The following is a 25,609-nucleotide window of genomic DNA, read 5'->3' as shown; positions in this document are numbered from 1 at the left end:
TTAATTGTTGTAGAATGGAGCAACAGTCCAGTAGGACCTTCAAAGATTAACTGGGGTTGCCAAGTCCAGTTCAAGAAATATCTGGGGACTTTGGGGGTGGAACCAAGAGCAAGAGTGTGACAAGCATAACTGAACTTCAAAGGGAGTTCTGGCCATCACATTTAAAGGGACCGCACACCTTTTAAATGCCTTCCCTCCACTGGAAATAATGAAGGATAGGGGCAATTTGTTTGGAGCTCATAGAATTGGACCCCCTGGTCCAATCTTTTTTAAACTCAGGGGGATATTTTGAGGAGAGGAACTAGATTCTGTGCTGAAAACTTGGTGCCTCTATCTCAACAAACAGCTTCCCCAGTGCCCCAGATACCCGGGGATCAATTCTCTATTATACCCTATGGGAATTGGTCTCTATAGGGAAAAACTGAGTGTCCATCAGACATTTCCCTCTCTCCCCCCACCCTGCTTCTGATGACCCTGAAGTGGGGGGGGGGGGAGAAGGCCTCCAAACCAGGGGATCCCCTGCCCTTACCTGGTGATTGGCAACTCTTAAGAGTTACAAAAGTTGTGGCAGGGCCCGGGGAGGAGCGTTCATGCAAAGTATCTGAAGAAGTGAACTGTAACTTATGAAATCTCATCCCCTGCCCCCAATTTTGATTCCCCACTCCTCCACTCGAAGCTGCTGGAATGGCCATAGGTCAGCCATAGCTCTTACAAGAGTTGTCCTTGAAAGGGCAGCTTCTGGGAGAGCTCCCTCAGCCCCAGCCACCTCACAGGGTGTCCGTCTGTGGGGAGAAGATAAAGGAGATTGTAAACCGCTCTGAGTCTCTGATTCAGAGAGAAGGGCGGGGTGCAAATCTGTAGTCTTCTTTTGTTAGACTTCAGGGAGCTATTGGAGTCTTGCTCTTTTCTGTTGCTACAGACAGACTAACAGGGTTAGTCCTGTAATCTTGTTTAATTGTTGGTAGCCTTTTGTTAGGCTTTAAGGCGCTCCAGGGCACTTGTTTAAATTCTGAAATGAGCTAATCGCCTCCAGATCCTGTGGCTTCCCCAAGGCTGATAGGATCAAATCTGCATATGAATTCCAGTCTGGCAGTCTCAGAGGGAGGCCTCCCCTTGAAACTTGACTGCCTCCTGGGTAATCCTCTCGTGAAAACAGGAGTTTTCGCCTCCCTTGTTTTCTCCTGTGGAGGACCTGCAAGGTCGCCCTGAGGAGCCGTCCGCCCCTCCCCTTCACCACCTGGCTATTGTTGTGGAGATCTTGTTAGGTAGGAGGCTGAGAGCCAAGAATATGTTTTCAGGCCTTTCTTTTCTGACATTTTCAGGAGGGCCTACCTACAGAGAATGGTCTTGGTGGGAACTCTGGGTAGGAGGTCCTTGGGATGAGAAACATTGCCATTGAATTTGGGCAAGGCCAGCTTTTTGGACTGATCTCCAGGAAGGCAGAAGCAAGATCCTTGCTGTGAGGATTTTTGAGAGGATCCAATTTCTCTCAAGGCAGATCTGCATTAGAGAGGAAGGAGTCCCAGGGCAAAGGTGAAAATGGAAGGCAGCAATCACGTCGGAGGGTTAGAAAAGCGACTCGGAAGCCCCCGAGATGTCCTCCGGGCGGTTCTGCCCGAATGGAGGATGGACCATGCGGAATGGACATCAGAAGTGCCTGAATGGGAACAGCGCAAGAGGCTTCAACGGCACTGGGACGGTCAGTGGCCAGACTTTCTGAAGACACACCAGCCCTCTTGTTTGGGACTGAGGAACTCACTGCCACTGGAGCCCGAACCGTGGGATGACACCAAAGCCTTCTTGGCCTCCTTCGAGCAAGTTGCAAAAGCCTGCCAGTGGTCCAGGGAAGAGTGGGTGGCCCGGCTCCTGCCGGCGCTGAGCGGAGAAGCCCAGCAGGCCTTTGGTACCCTGGAGGCCAGAGACAGGGAGGATTATGGGAAAGTGAAAGCGGCCATCTTGCGCAGGGAAGCCAACCGCATGGAAACCTTGCGCCAGCACTTCCGGCAGTTCCGCTCGCGGGAGGTGGAAGATCCCCGCCGGATTTACAGCCAGCTGCAAGAGCTTTGCTGCCGGTGGCTGAAGCCGGAGAAGCACTCAAAGGAGCAGATCTTGGAGCTGCTGATCCTGGAGCAGTTCCTGGCCATCCTGCCGCCGGAGCTGCAGAGCTGGATCAGGGCTGGCTGTCCTGAGAACTGCACCCAAGCCGCGGCCCTGGTGGACGATTTCCTGCTGAGCCAACAAGGGGGCGAGACAGGGATATGGCAGGTCTGTATATATTGCATACCCAGAGTTTCCAAAAGGGGGCAGAATGTACATTAGATTGCTGACAATGCCTCTCTTGCCTCAGGTGTCTCTGTTGTTGCCCTGCTTCAGCCATCTGCAACTGAAACAGGACAGTCCATCTGGGAATGACAATAGTATGATATCCATTGATGTGTAGGTGCAGTCTATTGGGTAGGGTTGCCAAGTCCAATTCAAGAAATATCTGGGGACTTTGGGGGTGGGGCCAGGAGCAAGGTTGTGACAAGCATAATTGAGCTCCAAAGGGAGTTCTAGCCATCACATTTAAAGGGACCGCACACCTTTTAAATGCCTTCCCTCCATTGGACATAACGAAGGATAGGGGCACCTTCTTTGGGGGCTCATAGAATTGAACCCCCTGGTTCAATCCTTTTGAAACCTGGAGGGTATTTTGGGGAGAGGCACTGGATGCTATGTTTTAACTATTCTGATGTTTTACTGTTCGTTTTAATGTTTTAGCTTGTTGGAATCTGCCCTGAGCCCTTCATGGGAAAGCGCGGACTATAAATGTACAGAAATAAATAAATAAATGTTGAAAATTTGGTGCCTCTATCTCAAAAAACAGCCCATTCAGAGCCCCAGATATCCTATGGGAATCGGTTCCCATAGGGAATAATGGAGTGCCCAGCAGACATCCCCCCCTTCTGATGAGATCCTGAAGTGGGGGAGGGCCTCCAAACCAGGAGGTCCCCTGCCCTACCTGCGGACTGGCAACCCTACTAACTGGGAGGCCCAAGTAGGGCTGGGAGGGTGTGTGTGTAATGGGTTGCCAGGTCCAGAGGCAGGAAGACATACCTCAAGTGGTTGGGTAGGTCCTTGCCGGCAGCATGCTGACATCACTTCCTATGCACTCGGAAGTGATGTCAGCATGTCACGAGCGATTCCAGAGTGTCCTCCAGCAACATGCTGACATCACTTCTGGGTAGGGTTGCCAAATCCAATTCAAGAAATATCTGGGGACTTTGGGGGTGGAGCCAGGAGACATTGGGGGCGGAGCCAGGAACAAGGGTGTGACAAGTAGGGAGTTCTGGCCATCACATCTAAAGGGACAGCACACCTTTTAAAATGTCTTCCTTCCATAGGAAATAATAAAGGATAGGGGCACCTTCTTTTGGGGCTCATAGAATTGGACCCCCTGGTCCAATCGTTTTGAAACTTTGGGGAGAGGCAGCCAGCCCAAGCAGGCCTTGTCACCTGGGTCTCTCCTGGGCGCCCCCCCTCCCACCAGTCAAAAGGCCAGCAAGCCACCCACTACCCAAAATCACATAAGAAGTGGCGAAAGGGTGGTGTGGGCTTCTCCAGGGATTAATGAGGGGTGTGTGGCAAAGCCCCTTGTGGCTGGCTGGCTGCCCACTCTCCTAATCCAGGGATTGTTATGCAGCAGCACCTACTACTCAATGGACAAGGTATGTGAGGAGGAAGAGGGGGAACCATCAGAAAGGTTCAGGAGCTGTGCTCCTGGGAGCTCCTGCTGAATCTAAGGCCTGGTATCAGTTATTTACATTGGGAAAGAGATGCTTTGGAGAAGAAGCAAATGGTTGGCAGGCACTATGGTTAAGGTGGCCAGATACCCCACCCTTGGGCTGCAGGCTGCTACTCAGTGGAACAGTGGAAGCACAATAGAGGTGGGGTGGGAGAAGACATCATTGCAACAACATTATCAAGCCCCCTCCCCCGAAAGCTCCCTGGGATTGCCAGCAGATGGCTATCAACCCTAGCTGTTTTGGCCATGGACACTGCATTGGGGATCACTGGTCTTATCCAGGGATCAGAAGTAAGAAACCTAAAAGGTTAATATGCAATTAAAGGGCCAAACATTAAAAACGAAGTGTAAAAAAATCATAAATCAACATATATGTATTTATTGTTGAAAGCTAAAACCGTTTAAGGGCCCACCAGGGGTCACCAACCTGTGGGCAGCTTTGGAATTCTGACAACTCAAATGCAGCTACAAGATGGATCCTGCAGGAGGTGGAGCCAAGGACAAAATGGTCACTGCAAGAGGTGGAGGCACCCACACAAAGGAAGCCCAAGGGTGGGGAAGAAGAGAGATAATTTTTAAAGAATATTCTAGAAAGAGTAATGCAAGCAAATAAAACCAACCCTGGGGTAGTAGCTTCAGCTGAAGCAACATTGCCTTATTCCACACAGCCAATCTGATCTCTGGTGGCCAATCAGAAGCCCTACTGGGCAAGAACCCCATGTGGCTCCGCCCCCTTCCTTAAAAACACTTCACGGGCTCCAGGAAAGGTATTGATGGGCACCATGGCTCCCACATTGGACTCTCCTGGACTAGACAATTGCCTGGGTTGAGATTGCCTTGGAATAGGGTTACTACGTATTGGAAGATCCCTGGAGATGGGAAGGAGGGGCTTGGGAATGGCCTTGGTTGTGGAGGTGAGGGAGCTCAGTGGAGATGTGATACCATGTAGTCTGCCCTCCAAAGCAGCCGTTTTCCTCCAGGGGAACTAATTTGTGTTGTCCAGAGATCAGTGGTTATTCTAAAGCAGAGGTGGCTTGGGAGCCACATGTGGCTCTTTCACATATATTTCACAGCCAGCCCAAGCAGGCCTTGTCACCTAGGTCTCTCCTGGGCGCCCCCCCCCCACCAGTCAAAAGGCCAGCAAGCCAGCAAGAGAGCATTTCTCTTTTTAAATCACTTCTCCAAGCCTTCTGGCAGCTTGGATAATATATTTAAAGTTGCTTTCTTTCCACCTCTTCCTCCCCCTCCCCTCCATCTATTTGCCTTCCTTCCTTCCTCTGGCAGAGGTTGTCCTTGAAAGGGCAGCTGCTGTGAGAGTCCTCTCAGCCCCACCCACCTCACAGGGTGTCTGTTGTGGGGGAGGGAAGATAAAGGAGAATGTGAGCCGCTCTGAGACTCGGAGTGGAGGGTGGGATATAAATCCAACATCTTCCTTCCTTCCTTCCTTCCTTCCTTCCTTCCTTCCTTCCTTCCTTCCTTCCTTCCTTCCTTCCTTCCTTCCTTCCTTCCTCCCTCCCTTCCTCCCTCCCTCCCTTCCTCCCTTCCTCCCTTCCTCCCTTCCTTCCTTCCTTCCTCCCTCCCTCCCTCCCTCCCTTCCTTCCTTCCTTCCTTCCTTCCTTCCTTCCTTCCTTCCTTCCTTCCTTCCTTCCTTCCTTCCTCCCTCCCTCCCTCCCTCCCTCCCTCCCTCCCTCCCTTCCTTCCTTCCTTCCTTCCTTCCTTCCTTCCTTCCTTCCTTCCTTCCTTCCTTGTCTTCCTTGTCTTCCTTGTCTTCCGGCTCTCAAACATCTGACATTCATGTCTGCGGCTCTCAAACATCTGATGTTTATTCTATGTAGCTCTTACATTAAATAAGTTTGGCCACCCCTATTTTAAGGGAACTCCAAGCCCCACTCAAAGTCGGCCACCCTACCTGGGAACCACTTCCAACCCACCTTGAGCTTCATGGTGCAAAAACAGAGCAGAAGTACGCTAACCATCACCAGACCAGATTTGGGTGGGGTTGCCCTGTTTGTTGATCTGAAGCACTGGAACAAAGTTTGAGTCCAGAGGCACCTTGGAGACCAACAGACATTTAATTCTGATATCAGCTTTCATGTGCATGCACGAATTAAACTTTGTTAGTCTTAAGGGTGCCACTGGACTCAAACTCTGTTCTATAACCAGATCAGCTATTCTCCCCATTCTGTCTCCAAGCCTAGAGAGGCATAAGAACTGCCCAACAGGGTCAGAACAAAGGTTCCACATCCTCTGCCTGCTGGCCAGCTAGGAAGCCTCTAAGAAGGGCATGAAGATAACAGCTTTTTTTGTAGCAGGAACTCATTTGCATATTAGGCTACACACCCCTGATGTAGCCAATCTTCCAGGAGCTTACAGGGCTCTAAGTTCAGGGCCTGCTGTAAATTCCTGGAGGATTGGCTACATAAGGGGTGTGTGGCCTAATATGCAAAGGAGTTCCTGCTACAAAAAAAAGCCCTGCCTCTACCGATGGGTTGCTCCCCAGCAACTTGTACTCAAAGGCACATTGCCTCTGAATGTGGAGGTTCCATTTAGCTACTAGGGTTAATAGCTGACAATCTTCATTGCTGTTTCAGGCTCCGCTGCGAGAGAGGCCTGTAAATTCACTGGAGGCGCAAGATGGTCCCTTGGGTTCCTCCCGGAGACAGATCCAAGATGAGACGGATGATGTGGAAATTATTTCAATGGGTAAGGAAGGACTGACTCGTGAGGCCCTGCTGTTAAATAGAAAAAGGAATGGGCTCAGGCTGGCCTAAGAACATAAGAGAAGCCAATGGCCCATCCAGTCCAACACTGTGTGTCACACAATGGCCAAAAAACCCAGGTGTCATCAAGAGGTCCATCAGTGGGGCCAAGACACTAGGAGGCCTCCCACTGTTTCCCCCCCAAGCACCAAGAATACAGAGCACCACTAGCCCCAGATAGAGAGTTCCAACAATATGCTGTGGCTAATAGCCACTGATGGACCTCTGCTCCATATGTTTATCCAATTCCCTCTTGAAGCTGTCTATGTTTGTAGCTGCCACGCCACCACCTCCTTGGCAGTGAATTCCATGTGTTAGTCACTCTTTGGATGAAGAAGTACTTCTTTTTATCGGTTTTAACCTGACTGTTCAGCAGTTTCATTGAATGCCCTCTAGTTCTTGTACTGTGAGAAAGGGAGAAAAGTACTTCTTTCTCTACCTTCTCCATCCCATGCATAAGCTTGAAAACCTCTGTCATGTCACCCCTCAGTCAACATTTCTCCAAGCTGAAGAACCCCAAGCGTTTTAACCTTTCTTCATAGGGAATGTTTTCCAACCATTTAATCATTCTAGTTGCCCTTTTCTGCACTTTTTCCAATGCTATAATATCTTTTTTGAGGTGTGGTAACCAGAATTGCACACAGTATTCCAATGAGGCTGCATCAGCGATTTATACAGGGGCGTTATGATACTGTCTGATTTGTTTTCAATTCCCTTCCTAATAATCCCCAACATAGCGTTGGCCTTTTTTATTGCAGTTGCACACTGTCTCGACATTTTCAGTGAGTTATCTACCATGACCCCAAGATCTCTCTCTTGGTCAGTCTCTGCCGGTTTACACCCCATCAACTTGTATTTATAGTTGGGATTTTTGGCCCCAATGTGCATTACTTTGCACTTGGCCACGTTGAACCTCATTTGCCACGTTGACGCCCACTCTCCCAGCCTCAACAGATCCCTTTAGAATCCAAATATCTGCCAAGCGCTTGGTGAAATGATCTCAGTGGGCCGCAGAGCACCCAGAAGAGTTCTACAGGTCTACGCTTCTTGGAGGCAAGGGTGGTGGAGAAATATTGTTTCTTTGCTTCCATCACAGCCATAGGATAGGATAGGCTCGCAAATAATCTTTAGCCTGCGCCTTGTTGGGTTCATCCCTAAGTTCATGGAGGATAGGTCTATCAGTGGCTACTAGCCATGGTGACTGAGGGCAGGGCCGGCGCAGGGGAGTTGACGAGGTAGGCAGTCACTTTGGGTGCCACCTCGCCTACAGGGCGCCTTCAGGTGTCCTTTCCCACTGCTCTCAGCTTCCCCGGTCACAGACCCGAAAGCTGAGAGCAGTGGAACTGTGTCCCAGTTTGTTCTATCCTTCAAGCCTGGCTTCCTAGCTGGGCTTGGAGGAGAGCGGTGTCGCTCTGAAGCTACCTCCCCTGCAAAGAGAGACAGCCTCAGAGTGAGGCACGGTAGCCCCGTGGCCCCTTTCCCCCGCCCAGCAGTCAGGCGAAGGATAGGCTTCCCAATCCCCAGGTCCCAGAGGGGGATCCCCCGTTTTCACAGGCTTCTCCCTGCCCCCAGCCAGCTGGCCAGCGGGGGAAGCCCCGCCCCCTATAATCACCATGTAGTTTTAGAGCTCCGGCAGGTCCGTTTTTAAAACGGCCCCTCCCTTTGTTTTGCTTTCGTTTTTAGATCAAGTAAAGTTCTGCAGGAAGAAGACCCAGTAAGTATTTGTGTGTGAGAGAGAGGGAGGGGGCAGGGGATTCCTTGGTTTGGAGGCCCTCCCTCCGCTTTAGAAAGCGGGTGGGGGGGGAGGAAATGTCTACTGGACACTCTATTATTCCCTATGGAGAACAATTCCCATAGGGAATAATGGGGAATTGATCCGCGGGTATTGAGGGCTCTGGGCTATGTTTTGAGGTAGAGGCACCAAATTTTTAATATAGCATCTAGTGCCTCTCCCCAAAATACCCCCCAAGTTTCAAAATGATTGGACCAGGGAGTCCAATTCTATGAGCCCCAAAAGATGGTGCCCCTATCCTTCATTATTTCCTATGGAAGAAAGTCATTTAAAGGCATTTAAAAAGGTGTGCTGTCCCTTTAAATGTGATGGCCAGAACTCCCTTGAAGTTCAATTATGCTTGTCACACCACCTGTTCCTGGCTGCACCCCCAATGTCTCCTGGCTCCACCCCCAAAGTCTCCTGGCTCTGCCCCCAAAGTCCCCAGATATTTCTTGTATTGGACTTGTCAACCCTAGCGAAGGAAGGAGGAGCTGCGGCGGCGCTCAGACCCCCAATGGGGGGCATAGCTGTGCAGGCAGCCTGGGGCAGCAAAAACCCCAGCACCGCCCTTGACTGAGGGGAACGTCCACATTCAGAGGCCTTAATCCTCTGAATCCCAGAGCCAGGAGGCAACACCAAGGGAAGGCCTCGGCCTTTTTGTCCTGCTGTTGGCCATCGGGAAGACCTGGCTGGCCACTGTGTGAAACAGGATGCTGGACTAGATGGACAACTGGTCTGAGCCAGCAGGGCTCTTTTTATGTCTTTTCTGCACTGCCACTCTAGCCATCCTTCTTGTCTTTTCATTGTCCGTAGCCCCTCAGTAAACCGAGGGGCTACCTGGGCTCTTAGACCTGAGACAAGATGCCGAGGTGCATTCATGTCAATCGCCTGGCTCATTTCCCCATGCCAGGGCACTGAAAGGAATGTGGACCATGCCAGCAGGAAAATCCCCTAAATGCTGCAATCTAAAAACAAATCACATCCATCAGGCTATGGGGGTGGATCATCTTAATCGATCCCCTGCCCCCACGGAGCTTTGGTACTCCTGTAAGTCTGCAACCCAACAAGTATGGATCCGTCCATGACATGGGGACCATTGTCCCTCTCCCAAATTCAGATTGCCTTCTTCCAGCCCAGAGTAAAAGTTCGAACCGAGAGGGTGACCTGCACAGTGTGTGTGGCCTTCTGTGAACTGAGACAGGCCCATGGTTGTCATGGAGACCATGAAGGGAGGGGCTGTGGCTCAGTGGTTGAGCATTCACTTGGCATGCAGAAGGTCTTAGTTCAGTCCCTGGCTCTCCAGTAGAAACAAGGATGCCAGCCTCCAGGTGGGACCTGAGGATCCCCTGGAATGACAGCTCATCTCCAGACTACAGAGATCAGTTCCTCTGGAGAAGATGGATGCTTTGGAGGGTGGACTCAGTGGCATGGTACCCCACTGAGGTTCCTGTCCTCCTCAGGCTCCACCCCCAAACCTCCAAGGAGTTTCCCAACCTGGGTCTGTCAACCCCACCCTTCCATCCCCTGCCAGTAAACAGGAGGGACCGGACGCCCCTAGATGAAAAGGATCAGGTAGAAGGAGAAGAAGAAATTGGAGTTATTTTTTGTTGTTCAGTCGCAGTCGAGTCTGACTCTTTGCAACCCCATGGACCAAGTCACGCCAGGCCCTCCTGTCTTCCACCATCCTCTGAAGTCCGTTTAAATTCATGTTAGTTACATCTAAAGCTTTGGTGTTACTTTTGGCACCTCAGGACAAGAGATTGAGGCCCTTTGTTTTCCTTTTATCTTCCAGCTGTCTCTTTATTTATCTGGGGCAGGGGGGCTCTGGGTTCTGTCTGTGCTGTTATTCTTTGCAGGCAACTGTGACCTCGGGCTATCAATAAGACTCCAGAGACACACATTCCATCACTCTCTGATTTCCCAGACACAGCAGCCTTTTACTGACTTTGCAGCAAGGAGCATAAGCAGAGAGGGGGGAAATGGCGGCAGTTTGGTTCTGTCTGCAGGCTGAGGGTCCCTCTGACACTGCCTTCTGGTTCTAGTAATATGGTGTGAGATGTATTATTTGAGAAATGTCCTTATTCAGAGGCAGCAAACCATGAAACTGATGACAATAACATCTTAATCTGACAGCAAAGATCCCTATAGTAAGTAAGGTTGCCAGTTCTTGGTTTGGAACAGGGCTTTTTTTTTAGCAGGAAAGCACAGAAACACAGTTCCGACTGGCTTGTTATCAGGGGTGTGGCCTAATATGCAAATGAGTTCTTGCTGGACTTTTTTTGACAAAAAAGCCCTGTGTGAAACAATGGTGATAAAGGGGTGTGTGACCTAATATGCAAATTAGTTCCTGCTAGGCTTTTTTCACAAAAAAGTCCCGTGTGAGAGAACAGTGACACCAGGGGGTGTGGCCTAATATGCAAATGAGTTCCTGCTGGGGGTTTTCTACTAAAAATCCAGTTTGGTGTAGTGGTTAAGTGCGCGGACTCTTATCTGGGAGAACTGGAATTGATTCCCCGCTCCTCCACTTGCACCTGCTGGAATGGCCTTGGGTCAGCCATAGCTCTGGCAGAGGTTGTCCTTGAAAGGGCAGCTCCTGTGAGAGCCCTCTCCAGCCCCACCCACCTCACAGGGTGTCTGTTGTGGGGAGGAAGATAAAGGAGATTGTGAGCCACTCTGAGACTCTTCGGAGTGGAGGGCGGGATATAAATCCAATATCTTCTTCTAAAAAAGCCCTGGTTGGGAAAGACCTGGAGATTTTTTTGGGGGGTGGAACCTGAGTAGGGGAGGCTTTGGGGAGAGGAGGGGCCTCATTAAGGTACAATGCCATAGAGTCCATCCTCCAAAGAAGCCATTTTCTCTGGGGGAACTGATCCCTGTTATCTGGAGATCAGTTGTAAAACTGGGAAATCTCCAGGCCCCACCTGGAGATTTGGCAGCCCTGTTAGTAAGACAAAGGAATATAGTTGGGCTGCAGTTGCAAAATGGAGGAAAGGAAAAAGCTGAAAGCATGCAGCCACACAGATGTGCTGTGGTAAGAATGGAAACTGAGGCGTTAGACTTTGTTCCTCCCCTCTCAGCGAGCCTGGATCTTCAGGCATCCACGAGCAGATAATCTAACAAAGAAACAAGTAACATAGAACCTAATGGTGTTGACCTACGTAGAGTTACGCCCTTCGAAACCTATTGGCTTCAACTGAATTAGAAGGAGGGCAACTCGGTTTAGGTTTGCCCTGTAAAATACCCAGCGAGGGCGCAGACCGTCACTAAATCTAGCCACACAGTCTACAAAATAAAAGATAGTGTCAGTGGATAGTCGTGTTAGTCTGCAGCAGAACAGCGAGATTGAAGTCCACGAGCACATTAGGGACCAGCAAGATTTTCAGGCAATGAGCTTTCACGAATCGAGGCTCCTTTCATGAGATAGTAACCTAGCAACCAAATAAAAGGGTCTTGAAACGTTGGGTGGAGGAGCAAACGTAAAGTGTCCTTGGAAAGCAGCTGGGATCCAACAGCATCCAATAAGCAGAGTAACAGGCAGCATAATCAATAGTCCTTATTCTTAAATAATGAGATAAATAGATATGCAGACCTTACTCTTAAATAATTAGATAAATAGATATGCTTGGTATTCAGACAAGGAGAAGAAGAAGAAGAGATTGGATTTATACCCCGCCCTTCACTCCAAGTCTCAGAGCGGCTTGCAATCTCCTTTCCCTTCCTCTCCCCACAACAGACAGTAGGAGGGGCTGAGAGAGTTAGGAGGGACTGAGAGAGCTCTCAGAGAACTGCTCTTTCGAGAACAGCTCTGAGAGAATTTGTGACTGACCCAAGGTCACCCAGCAACTGCATGTGGAGGAGGAGTGGGGAATCAAACCCGGTTCTCCCAGATTAGAGTCCACACACTTAATCACTACACCAAACTGGCTCTCAGGAGAAGCATTTGAGTGGATGTTGAAGATTTTAGGGTGGGGTTGGTTTGTTTTTTGTCTTTTGTAGCATGGGAGGATGAACTAATTTTCCTTTGCGGTATGTCTTTCTCTCTTTGTTACACAGATATGGGAATGGCAGTTCCAAAGATCTGTGGCCCAACACTTCCTGCCAAAAGACAAGAAATGGCTGGTGCTGGCCCGATTGAGGTACAGGAAACTCTGGAGCGATCAATGGTCCACGCAAAGTCCAAAAAGAAGAACAAAATCCTCATAATGCCTTTTATTTGGATCAGCCAAATTGACTGCAAAATGCTGTGCAAGCTTTTGAGCTCAGCAGAACTCTTCAGCAGGCTGAAGGTGACAATGTTTAAAAGAATGAGAAAGGCAGAAAGCAAGTTTCCCAAGCCATGGTTTGAGATCACACTATGGCCTGGCAAAGCTTTCCCCCCCTTCTCATATTTCTAAATGTTGTAACATTCAGCATGACCAAGAGCTCTGCTGAGCCCAAACACTTGCACACCCTTTTCCACTGGAGATGCCAGGGATTGAACCTGGGACCTTCTGCTTACCAAGCAGATGCTCTACCACTGAGCCACCGTCCCTCCTGTTTTGTGTCAGCTTGGTTGGTCCTAACCAAGATGTTACATGGATTCCATTCGGGTTGAGCCAACCAAACACAGCCCCAAGCCATACATCGTGACCTCTTCCAGCCATACACACATCCCTTTGGCAGCAAAAAAGGAGGTTTATCAAGCACCTGGTAGGCCACAGACAAAAGGATGCTTTTGGTTTGGCAGGTCACACAATATATCGGCCTTCTCTGTGGTCCAGTTCTCTCTAATGGATGGGATCACATGCACCCTCGGTCCGTCAAGGTCAGTCTTGTCTATTCAGACTGGCAGCAACTCTCCAGGGTCTCAGGTGGAGGTCTTTCCCATCACCTACTGCCTGGTCCTTTTAACTGGAGATGCCAGGGATTGAATTTAGAACCTTCTGCATGCCAAGCAGATGCTCTACCACTGAGCCATGGCCCCCCTATGAAGTAACTGATCTGGACTGTGCCCGGGGGTGGAATTCTCGCAGGAGCTCCTTTGCATATTAGGCCACACACCCCTGATGTAGCCAGTCTTCCAAGAGCTTACAAGGCTCTATTTTGTAAGCTCTTGAAGGATTGGCTACGTCAGGGGTGTGTGGTCTAATATGCAAAAAGCTCCTGCTAGAATTTTACCCTTGGCTGTGTCACATGCCTAGGATGTACCACTTTTGGTTTTCAGGGACGTCCTGGTCAAAAGACCTTCTTCTGGCCTTCCCTAAGCACTGTTGTTAGGGTTGCCAACTCTGGTCTGGGAAATTCCTGGAGATTTGTGGGTTGAGTCTGGAGAGGGACCTCAGAGGGGTATAATGGCATAGAATCCACCTTTCAAAGCAGCAATTTTCTCCAGGTGAACTGATCTCTGTAGTCTGAAGGTCCACTGTAACTGTGGGCAATCTCCAGGGCCCACCTGGAGGCTGGCAACCTTAACTGTCACACCTCATCCTCCTTTACCCATTTGCTCCCTTTTATTTTTGTGTTAACCCTTCCACCATGTTATCATCTGTGAGGGACTTAGAGGGCTGCCTCCTAATTTCCCCTCAGCCAAGAAATGGGAGATTGCCCCCAGAGGCTTATCTGAGGTCACAGAAGCCTCTGAGGTGACTTTCCATTTCCTGGTGGGAGTGATCAAGGTGTCTCCCCTGTTTTATTCACTATCTTAAATGTTGGTTTTGAAATTGAGTTTTTAAAATGCTGTTGTTATTGCATGTTTGTATTGTAAGCCAACCTGGGTTCCATGAGGTAGAAAGATCCCAGTAGGCAGCCATGTTGGTCTGAAGCAATAGAACAAAGCAGTAGACTAGTGCACCTTTAAGACCAAATAAGTTTTATTTAGAATGTAAGCTTTCATATGCTCTTAAGCAAACTTCATCAGACAAAATGGGAATGGCAAGCAGCAATATTTAATATGTGAGCAGTGTGGAATCATGGGAATGTTTTCAGCAGATTAAAAGACTCACCAATAGGGATCTGTGTTTGTTAGTGTACGAAGTGTAGGACAAAACAGGGTTAAAAAAAACTTTGGAGAGTGATAAAAAGCAGACTGCTGTTAGTTGGTTGGTCTTAAAGGTGCACTTTGGTCTTAAAGGTGCACTTATCTACTGCTTTGTTCTATGAGGTAGAAAGGCAGCTATTGAATAAATTAAATCAGGGATCCCCAACGTTGTGCCCGTGGTGGGTGCCATGGTACCTGCCAAACATGAGGCTTTTGCAAAGCAAGGCCATTGGAAATTTGATTGGCCATTCAGATTTTTCAAAACATAGCTTTGGCAGTAGTCACCACTGCAGCTTATGGATCTTCACAGGGTGACTGAAGAGCAACTGTGGCAGCCATTTTGTGGCTGGTTCTGTCTCCACAGTGGCAGCCATTTTATGGCTGCATTCATTAAGCTGTGTCAGGATTCCAAAGATGTCCATAGACTCAAAAAGTTTTTTTAAAATACATTTCAAAAATAAACGTAGGTCAGTGGCTTTGTTGCCCCGTTGTCCTGTTTTGTGATGCCAACTAAAGGCTAAATTGATAGAATGGTCTTTCCTACACAACAGTTATCTCTACTGTTGTTGTTCAGTCACACAGTCGAGTCCAACTCTTTGCGACCCCATGGACCAAGTCACACCAGGCCCTCCTGTCTTCTACCATCCTCTGAAGTCTGCTCAAATTCGTGTTAGTTACATCAGTAACGCTGTCCAGCCATCTCATCTTTTGCCGTCCCCTTCTTCTTTTGCCTTCTGTCTTTTCCCCCAGCATCAGGGTTTTCTCCAGTGAGTGCACCCTTCTCATTGGGTGATCAAAGTATTTGAGCTTCAGCTTCAGCATCTGACTTTCCAGGAACAGTCAGGGTTGATTTTCCCTTAGGACTGACTGATTTGATCTTCTTGATTTGATCTATCTCTACTAGAACAGTAGAAAAGAGCAAAAGTCCAATAGCACTTTAAAGACTAACAAAATTTGAGGCAGGGCATGAGCTTTTGAGAGGTGCTGCTCACTTCTTCAGAACTGAAGGCAAAGAGAAGTGAGCCATGACTCATGAATGATCCCCCTCTGCCACAAATGTCGTTAGTCTTTAAGGTGCTCCTGGACTTTTTCTACTGCTACAGACAGACTAACATGGCGACCCATTTTGATCTATCTCCATGGAAGGCACCACATTTATCCAAACAGAATGGAAATAAGACTCACATTCTAGCTGTATCTGAAGTGAGCCGAGACTCACAAAAGCTCCTCACCTGCCACAAATGTCGTTAGTCTTCAAGGCGCTTCTGGGCTCTTGCTCTTTTTCTACTGCTACCCATCTTGATCTCTCTACTACAGGGGTGGGGAATAGGGTTGCCACATCGAGCCCCAGAAATATCTGGGGACTTTGGGGGTGGAGCCAGGAGACTTTGGGGTGGAGCCAGGAGACACTGGGGTGGAGCTAGGGGGAGGGGCGGAAACGGCGCCGGGGAGCGTGGCGGACCGCCCCGCAGCCTCTTCTCCGCTCGCCGTGCTGCTCCTCCGAGATGGGCTCAGCCTGAGCCCATCTTGGAAAAGCAGCCACGGCGAGCGGAGCAGAGGCCGCCGCAGCCGCCTCTGGGGTGGAAGCGGAGGTGGGGGGGGTGGAGGCGGGCCGGGGGCGTGGCGAGCCGCAAGTCCGGGTCCTAGAAGGGCCTGGATTCACGGCTCGCCATGCTCCTGGCCTGCCTCACCCTCCCCTGCGCTGCTGCCGTCTCTTGGCTGCTCTTCCGAGATGGGCTCAGCCTGGGCCCATCTCGGAGGAGCAACTGCGGTGGGCGGGGAGGGGGTGGCAGTGGTGCGGCGCGGCGGCCTCCGGGGGACTCGTCATGCTCCCCGGCGCCGTTTCCCTCCTCTCCCCCCCGCTTCCATTTTTGGGGGGAGCGGGAAAGAGGGTGGAAATCCTGGGGTCCCCCGCCAGGGCGGGAGGTTTGGGAAGCCTAGTGGGGAACCTTTTTTCTGCCAAGGGCTGTATGGATATTTATAACATCATTCGTGGGCCATAAAAAATTATCAATTTAAACAACATTGCTCTGCTGGGGGAGAATGATTCAGGCCAGCAAAATTAATGCAAATAATTGTTTTTCTATTTTCTATTTCTATCATGTGAGGAGATCCTAATCTGGCGCGCGCACACACACACGGCCCGCCGCCCTAGCCAAATGCCTAGGTCCAGGACTTTTTTGTAGAAAAAGTCCAGCAGGAACTCAGTAACATATTAGACCACACCCCCTAATATTAACATATTAGTTCACACACTTATTAGCATATTAGGCCACACCATCTGGGATAATCAAGTGCAAACTGAACTGTGACAGTAACTTTTCCAAGCCCTGCAGCAATTCTGGCCAGCCAGCCAGGCCCCGGGGAGGCTGCCGCACAGTACATCTGGGCCCTGTGATCCCTGCCTGGCCCTGGGGAGGCTGCTGCACAGCATGGCTGAGCCTCACGATCCTCGCTGGCCAGCCAGGCCCCAGGGAGGCTGCCACGTGGCTCAGTTCAGCCTAGTAATCCCCGAGGGCCACACCAAGTGACCTCGGGATGGAGGTTCCCCACCTCTGCTCTACTAGAACAGAAGGCTTTCCCCTGACATGCTAGCTTTCTACATGAAGAGACTTCTTGTGTGTGGAGATGCAGTCCATCAGGGGAGCTCCGCCTTGCTCCAGCAAATGCGGTTCTGCCCCAGTGAGGACAGGGCTGTCCCACTAAACCAAGCTAACACATAAATGTGGGATGCAGGCTATAAAATGTAGTGATTAGGGTACTGGTCTGGGATGTGAAGGACCTGAGTTCAGTCTCTGCTCTGCCATGAAGTGCGCGCACGCACACACACACAGGAACCTTGGGCCAGTCACTACTCTTTACATATGAACATATGAAGCCGCCTTCTACTGAATCAGACCCTCGGGTTGATCCAACTCAATATTGCCTACTCAGACTGACAGCGACTCTCCAGGGTCTCAAGCTGAGGTTTTTCATGCCTATTTGCCTGGACCCTTTTTAGTTGGAGATGCCAGGGACTGAACCTGGGACCTTCTGCTTATCAAGGAGATGCTGCACCACTGAGCCACTGTCCAACTACCCCACAGGGTTACTGAGAAGGCACAACAGGGAAGGCAGAGCCACGCAGACTGCCATGAGGTCCTCTGGAAAGGCAGGATAAAAACCTACCAGTGGCCCAACTTCTGAGTGGGGAATGCTTTGCCATTTTAGGGAGCTGTGAGTTCAAAAGCTGCGCCTGTCTTGGTGGATGAGGTTCAGGAGACCGTCCTGGATTTCTCTGAGAAGCCTCTGCGCTGGGAAGTCACTCAAGAGAATTCTGGGGAGGTCATCTCTTCAGGTAACCATCTTTTGTGGGGAAGGCGTTTTTTTACTGAAGCACAGGGTTGCCAAATACCTCCTGGCCATTGGTGGGGGATTGGGGGAGGGGAGGGTTGCCAGATCCAGGTTGGGAAATTCCGGGAGATTTGGGGGTGGGGCCTGGGGGTGAGAGGGACCTCAGTGGGGTATGATGTTATAGTAGGGCAGTGGTCCCCAATCTTTTTGGCACCAGGGTCCAGTTTTGTGGAAGGCAATTTTTCCACGGGCTGGAGGGGTGGGGGCGATGGTTTCGGGATACAGTTGTGCACTTTATTTTGGTGTGGTTAAGTGTGTGGAGTCTTATCTGGGAAAACTGGGTTTGATTCCCCACTCCTCCACTTGCAGCTGCTGGAATGGCCTTGGGCCAACCATTGCTCTCGCAGGAGTTGTCCTTGAAAGGGCAGCTTCTGGGAGAGTTCTCTCAGCCTCACCTACCTCACAGGATGTCTGTTGTGGGGGAAGAAGATAAAGGAGATTGTGAGCTGCTCTGAGATTTGGAGTGGAGGGCAGGATACAAATCCAATGTCATCTTATTATTATTACTACACTGTAATATATAATGAAATAATTATACAACTCATGGCCATGGACCAGGACCGATCCACAGACTGGGGATTGGGGACGCCTGCTATAGGGTCCACCCTCTAAAGCAGCCATTTTCTCCAGGGGAAATGTGTGAGAGGATCATTTATACCACAAAGCTCTGATGCGGTACAAATAACTCTTATTTTGTATCCCACAGAACTGTACCTGCTCAGGTAAATCATTTTCAGGACAAGAGGGCTGCTCTGTGGCCTTGCCCCATCTTATAGAAGATGGGTGCTTGCGTGATATAAAGTTAGGACCAGCATAAGAACATAAGAGAAGCCATGTTGGATCAGGCCAATGGTCCATCCAGTCCAATACTTTGTGTCACACAGCGGCCAAAAAAACCATCAGGAGGTCCATCAGAGGGGCCAGAAGCCCTCCCACTGTTGCCCCCCCACAAGCACCAAGAATACAGAGCATCACTTGCCACAGACAGTTCCAACAATATGCTGAGGCTAATATCCACTGATGGACCTCTGCTCCATATGTTTATCCAATCCCCTCTTGAATCTGTTTATACTTGTAGCCATCACCACCTCCTGTGGCAGTAAATTCCATGTGTTAATCACTCTTTGGGTGAAGAAGGACTTCCTTCTATCTGTTCTAACCTGATTGCTCAGCATGGCCTAGTGGTTAATTTCAAATTCCCACCCTGCCTTCTACTGGAAGCCCCTTTTGATACTGGTTTTAAATGGCATCAGTGACACCAAATTGGTTGGCCACATGAGGTGTGACCTGCAGATTTTATTATGGCTTCCCCTAAAAGGTGCCAACCTGCAGGTAGGCTCTGGAGATTTCCCAGAATTACATCTGCTCTCCAGAGTTCAGTTGTACTGGAGAATATGGCAACTTCAAAGGGTGAAGTCTATGCCACTGTACCTGCTGAGCAGGCCCGGTGCTAGGGGTTCTGGTGCCCGTGGCCGAACCCCCCGCCTCCTTAGGAGTTTTCTTGCATGCGCAAAGTACACACGGCCCAATAATGTCACCGGAAGTGACGTCATTGGGCCATGTGCACTTCGCTGGAACACTCGGCCTGGCCCTCTCCCGCTTCAGAGGCAGCCAGGAAGAGGCTGCCTTCTTTTTTCTTCACAAGAAAGAAGGAGGTGGCCTCTTCCCAGCTGCCTCTGAAGCAGGAGAGGGCCAGGTAAGGGGCAGCTCCAGCCGCATGTTCTGTCTTCGAGAACAAGCAGCTCAGGTCACCCCATGCCTAGCCCTCTCCGGCTTCACAGGGTTGGCGTGAGCAGGGAGGGGCATCTACCCCTGCAGCAAGGTGGTGCCCCAGGCGGCCACCTACCTCGCCAACTCCCACGCACCAGCCCTGCTGCTGAGGTCCCTCCACTTCCCAAACCCCACTCTCCCCAGGCTCTACCCCCCAAAAGGGATATTAATCTCCCTTCTCCTCCTCCTCTTCCACTGGCTAAATTCAGCCTTTGAGCCTGAGAATTAGAAGAAAGACAGGATAAGAACATCAGAAGAGCCCCCACTGGATCAGACCAGAAGTCCTTCTAGTCCAGCATCTTGTCTCATGCAGTGGCCAGCCAGTTCCTCTGGAGGACCCACAATAGGGCACAGAGAGACCAAGGTCTTCCCCTGATGTTCACTGCCTCTGAACGTGGAGGTTCCCTTTAGACACCATGGCTAGCAGAAATAATACAAATAAATAAAACTCCCCACCCCCACACTTCAGTAAACCAAGTTTTCTTCTTCTTTTTACTCGTTGTGATTGATTATCGAAAGGAGGCCTCTTGATACCCAAACCTCAGAGCATCTCCCTGCCGGAACAAGAGAAACCGAACAGTGTCCTGAGCTATGATGACAGCATGGCTTTTTCAGGTAATCTTGCTTTGGTGCGGGGGGGTGGGGAGGGGGGAAGAGTCAGTTTTCTAGGAATCATGACTGGACTTCTGTGGTGATCACGTCATATTATGCCTGCTTCCTTGGGGTTCCACTTCCTACATTTCCTGTTCTCCTGTGTGTGGCTAGGACTGACTCTGCCAAGATCGGCTCGTCCTTCTGTTTTCTCCTCCTCCAAAGATTCATAGCAGCTGTTGTATTTATTTCTGATGGGCCTCCAAGCTGAATACAGTCTCTAGAACTCTAAAGCAGATCCCTGCAACGAAAGGGGATGGAGACTTTTAAGAAAATTAAAAGTGGGAGACTCAGAGAATCTAATAGGTTGGTAGCAAGAGCAGTGTGGTGGAGTGGTTAGAATGCTGGGCTAGGACTGGAGAGACTCCAGGTTCAAATCCCTGCCCTGCCATGCAAGTTCACTGTATGACCTTGGGTCAGTCACAGACTCTCAGCCTAACCCGCCTCACAGGGTTGTTGTGAAGATAAAATGGAGGAGAGGAGAAGAAGAGATTGGATTTATACCCCACCCTTCACTCAAGAGTCTCAGAGCGGCTGACAATCTCCTTTCCCCTCCTTTCTCCACAACAGATACCCGGTGAGGTAGGTGGGGCTGAGAGAGCTCTGACAGAAACTGCTCTTGAGAGGACTGCTCTGAGAGCACTGTGACTGACTCAAGGTCACACCAGCAGCTGAATATGGAGGCGTGGGGGATCAAACCTGGTTCTCCCAGCTGAGAGTCCACACACTTGACTACTACACCAAACTGGCTGGATCACCACTGGGGAGAACGGTGGGGTATAAATAAAGTAAATAAATCTTGCATTATAAATATTTCATTATAACAATGTGGGGGGGAAAGCCCTGGAAGAGGTGCCAAAGCTCATGAGCACAACTCATTTGCATATGCCACCCACCCCTGACATCACCGGAAGGTGCACTCAATTCTACCAGCCCAGCATCTACCTTCAAATGCTTCTTGAATTAGAATTGTCATCATAAAACCCTACTCCCATCATACTTTTTACATTGCTTTCTCCTCTGTGGCCACAGCAGCAGAATGAAGATTTCCATCTGTTTGCTTGATACGTTTTGATTATGTCCCCTTTTCTTGTGGGGAAAAATATCAGAAAGTTTGTCAAATCTTAGAGCAGGGGTGTCAAACTCATTCGTTAAGAGGGCTGGATCGGACATAAACGAGCCCTTGTTGGGCTGGGCCATGTGCGTTCCTATTTAAGATTAAGTAGCAGCGATATAAACTTTATAAAGGACACAGACAAACACAATGAAAGGTGTTTTTTTTAAAAAAAAACTTAAAATAAAAAATGCTTAAAACATCAGCACTCATTGGTCTTAAAGGTGCTTTCTTGTATTTCTCCCCTCCTGCCTAGTTTGCCCACTCCCAAGCTCCTCCCCCCTCCCTTCCCACCATGTCTATTTCAATGCCGGAACAGGCTCTAGAGCTGCATTCTCAGCTATCTAAAGGCGCCCCCCCACACCATGTGGCCATGCTCACTGTCCGTTAGGACCAGCGTCCTGAAAGGGCTGCCCCACTGCCGCTGACTCCTCTCTACTTCCTGAATGGAAATGCGCACTGTTAGATAGCTGGGGACGTGGTGCTAGAGCCCGTTCCGGCATTGAAATAGATATGGGGTAGGGAAGGGAGGAGGGGGAGGCGCGGGGGGCACTGTGGAGGGAGGCGTTAGGCAGTCTTCTGCCTAGGATGCCATGTGGGGTTGGGTCTGTACCGGGAGTGACTATCTAGAACCTAAAAACTGCAAGATAAGAAGGAAAAGGGAAGGGGAGGAAGCCAGCCCAGATGAAGGCGCAACTCTCTTTTACAGGCCTTGGGGGATCGCATCAAGTCCCACTGGGCCTGCACCTCACCTGGACGAGTGTTCCACCAGGTTGGAGTCTGGGCTGAGGAAGCCCTGGCTCTGGTTGATGCTCTTGCCTTCCTCTGCATAGCAACCCTGGTTTTCCTTGGTGGTTCCCCATCCAAGCCCTAACCCCGGCCAGCCATGCTTAGCTTCCAAGATCTGACTAGCTGGAGCTACTATGGGCTAGTCAGGTGTCTCGCCACCTGCATTTAAGTGACCAGCAACCAATGCTTTCTTCTCTGCTGCAGGTGCTGTGGAGCCAAACACGGGCAGTATGAATTCGGAGCAGGAAAAGATTGAGCCGGTGAAAATCCGCAGTCAGCTTCCTGGAATACAACAGGATGGGCTTTATTGGGCTTCGATTTGCCAGCAAATCTATGACTCCGAGGGGCGGCGAGGAACAGAGCCAAAAGAGACCCCAGCCAAGTCCATGAAGCCAGCACAGTGCCCCAGGAACGTGGGAGAAGCCACGACATACCCACGAGTGGAAACAGACAGAAGGATTCACGAGTATGAATCTGGAGTGTTTCAGAGTCCGAGGCGCCGCTTGGAAGAGAACCTTCCCAGCGGCTCAGAGCGGGCGCGGCAGTTTCTGCAACCCCCCCGGCAGCAAATGCTAAAAAACACAGACCTGAAATTGTTCGAATGTGCCGAGTGCGGGAAAAGTTTCCGCCTCAAGGCAAAGCTAGTCAGGCACCAGCGGATTCACACCGGGGAGAGACCTTACGAGTGCCTCGACTGCGGGAAGACCTTCTGCCGGAGCGACGGCTTGCTTTCCCATCAGCGATCGCACACGGGGGAGAAGCCCTACAAGTGCATGGAGTGCGGGAAGGGCTTCCGGTGGAGGAACAAGTGGCTCGCACATCAGAAGGTCCACACGGGAGGGATGGACTGGGGACAAGTGGAAATCCACAAGTACCAGGGGCAGCACGGCATAGTGGTTACAGTGTCTGACTAGAATCTGAGAGACCTAGGTTCGAATCCCCACCCTGCCCTCTGCCATGGAATGACCTTAGGATGACCTGAGGCCAGTCATATAGTCTCAACCTAGCCTACCTCACAGGATTGTTGTGAAGGGAAAACAGAGGAGAGAAGAATGACGTCAGCCACTTTGTGTCCCCAATGAGGAGAATATAAGTGGCGTAAATAAATAGTACTGGGTGGGGAGGTCAGGGCCAAAGGAAGAAGGGGACAATTTTGAGTGAACACGCATGCACATACACAGACTGTTCATGCCACTTCATGGTTTTCCTCCCACATTCTCTTCCACACATCTGCTGCAATCATACAGTCACTTACTTTCCCCAAACACCTTCCCATTCTCCACCACGGAAGTCATATTCAGACATTACAGACCAACTCCAGATCCTTTGCACAGAGAACAGGCCTGTTTTATTTGCAGGATCATGTATTTCCTCCCACCTCAGTCCTCTTTTGTGCAGAGAGCCACAACTGGAGACTTTGCTAGACGAGGAACTTCCTAACCACAATTAAGTTCTGGTGTCTGAAAGCTGGGTGCTTCGTCAGACCTGGTTTTGTAATCTGCAAACCCCGGATTCTGCACTGCAGGTCACAACCCCGGTTTGTGGGCGAGAAAGAACCCCCCGTTTGTTGAATTCGGACATCCTGCTGAACCTTTGCTTAGATCAAAGACTTCCTTAATTAGGAATCTCAGCTCCATGTGTGATGGAAGGAGGAATGGAACAGAACTGTGAGTCTGAGAATGAATCGGCCTCATCATCCCAGCTATCGTTTGCCTCCCTTTACTGCAGGGGAAGAAATGTCTTTCCAGCCACTTCTGCCCTAGTGTTAGTAAGCAGCAGAGTTGTGTGGGCTGAAAGGAGGGGTGTTTGGCCAGCGCCCCCTCCCCTTGAAAGCACGACTGTGCACGTGGGAGCTTGAAACTGATGGCTGCTGTAGCTTGGGCAGTGGTGAGAAATAATGAAAACTCTGGTTCCATCGTCAGCACTGCCATCCTTTACTCTCCTGCCTTCTTGATAGAAATGACTGCTCTCTCATACTCGTGGCATTCCTCAGCTCTCCCGTGTGGGATTCTTTAATGTCTAAGAAGATTAAATTTAGTAAGAAATGTTATTGACTGTTCTATCTCTGGCTTTTCAGTCAGTGGGATACACAGGATGGCTTTTCCCCCTTTCGGGGTGCTTTCGCACACACCAAATAATCCATTTTCTTTTTTAGCTTTTGTTTTTGTTGAGTAGTTGTGGTGTGTGCTTGGAAGTCAAATTGACTTCTGGCAACCCCTAGTGGGGGTTGGCATTTCTGAGAGGTGGCTTCCTATTGCCCAATTCTGCATTCTGGCCCTGGTATTCATTCATTTGGTCGTTTATTCCCCAGAGCCCCAGATACTCGCAGATCAATTTTCCATTATACCCAGAGCTTTTTTTTTGTAGCAGGAACTCCTTTGCATATTAGGCCACACACCCCTGATGTAGCCAATCCTCCAAGGGCTTACAGGGCTCTTAGCACAGGGCCTACTGGAAGCTCCAGGAGGATTGGCTACATCAGGAGGGTGTGGCCTAATATGCAGAGGAGTTCCTGCTACAAAAAAAGCCCTGATTATACCCTATGGGAATCGGTCTCCATAGGGAATATGGAGTGCTCAGCAGACATTTCCCTCCCCCCCCCTGCTTTCCAATGACACTGAAGCGGGGGGAGGGCCTCCAAACCGGGGGTTCCCCTGCCCCCACCTGGGGATTGGCAACCCTACCAAGGTGAAGGGTTCTAAAGGGAGCTGATAGCCCAATTTCCCCTTAGAACCCTGATTCAGCCAAGACTTAGAGTAGGGGTCCCCAAAGTGGTGTCCATTGACTCCATGGTGCCAGCCAGCACCTTCCCAGGTGCCCCCCTCAAGTGTTTTTAGAATATGTTGTGGAGCCAAATGGGTCTTTTCAGGGGTGGAATTCCAGCAGGAGCTCCTTTGCATATTAGGCCGCACACCCCTGATGTAGCCAATCCTCCAAGAGCTTACAAGGCTCTTTTTTACAAGGCCCTAATATGCAAAGGAGCTCCTGCTAGAATTCCACTCCTGGGTCTTTTGCCCAGTAGAGCTTCTAATTGACTAAAGGAGATTTAATGGGCTGTGGAGATTTTTGAAAAGTTGCTTCACTAGCAGTTGCCGCCAGAGCACATGGGGCTTGACGGTGCACCTGAAGATAAGCTGTGCGTATGCAAGAAAATATTTTATAATGTGTTCACTTTAAAGGACATCCTTTCAACAGAGTTTTTGCCTGAAAAGGCAAAGAGTTGAACTTCCTGACAGAGCGGTTCCTCAGTGGAACGGGCTTCCTCAGGAGGTGATGGTCTCTCCTTTCTTGGAGGTTTTTAAATGGAGGCTAGATGGCCATCTGACTGCAATGCTGATGCTGTGAACTTAGAGGGAAGGTATTTCTGAAGTTCCTGCATTGTGCAGGTCTGCATGACCCTGGGGGTCCCTTCCAACTCTATAATTCTATGAGTTACTATTAGAGTTCTGTGTGACCTTCCTTCTTGACATTCTGTGATTGGCTCTGCCCCCGCAGCAGCCATTTTGTGTGTTCACCACTACCCTGTGTCAGAATTCCAAAGATGTCCGCAGGGTGAAAA

At 50.0% G+C, this 25,609-nt stretch overlaps 1 protein-coding gene across 1 annotated transcript; it reads left to right on the top strand.

Moving 5' to 3' along the window:
- The first annotated feature begins 1,532 nt into the window (after window positions 1–1,532).
- LOC132571179 (zinc finger and SCAN domain-containing protein 30-like) lies at window positions 1,533–24,100 on the top strand. Its single transcript, XM_060237873.1, has 6 exons — window positions 1,533–2,265; window positions 6,376–6,487; window positions 12,371–12,453; window positions 17,544–17,670; window positions 20,016–20,111; window positions 22,255–24,100. The coding sequence occupies exons 1-6, from the start codon at window positions 1,540–1,542 to the stop codon at window positions 22,962–22,964; spliced, it is 1,854 nt and encodes a 617-aa protein (XP_060093856.1). The 5' UTR covers window positions 1,533–1,539; the 3' UTR covers window positions 22,965–24,100.
- The last annotated feature ends 1,509 nt before the right edge of the window (window positions 24,101–25,609 follow it).

Source organism: Heteronotia binoei, chromosome 5, assembly GCF_032191835.1.
Source record: "Heteronotia binoei isolate CCM8104 ecotype False Entrance Well chromosome 5, APGP_CSIRO_Hbin_v1, whole genome shotgun sequence".
Lineage (NCBI taxonomy): Eukaryota > Metazoa > Chordata > Lepidosauria > Squamata > Gekkonidae > Heteronotia > Heteronotia binoei.
This window is presented reverse-complemented; position numbering and strand designations above follow the sequence as displayed.

Excerpts from the sequence above, each read along its gene's own strand:
- LOC132571179 (XM_060237873.1), top strand. The coding sequence starts at position 1,540 with ATGGAAGGCAGCAATCACGTCGGAGGGTTAGAAAAGCGACTCGGAAGC. Across the intron at positions 2,266-6,375 it reads GCGAGACAGGGATATGGCAG|GCTCCGCTGCGAGAGAGGCC; the intron begins GTCTGTATATAT and ends TTGCTGTTTCAG. Across the intron at positions 12,454-17,543 it reads CTGGTGCTGGCCCGATTGAG|GGAGCTGTGAGTTCAAAAGC; the intron begins GTACAGGAAACT and ends TTGCCATTTTAG.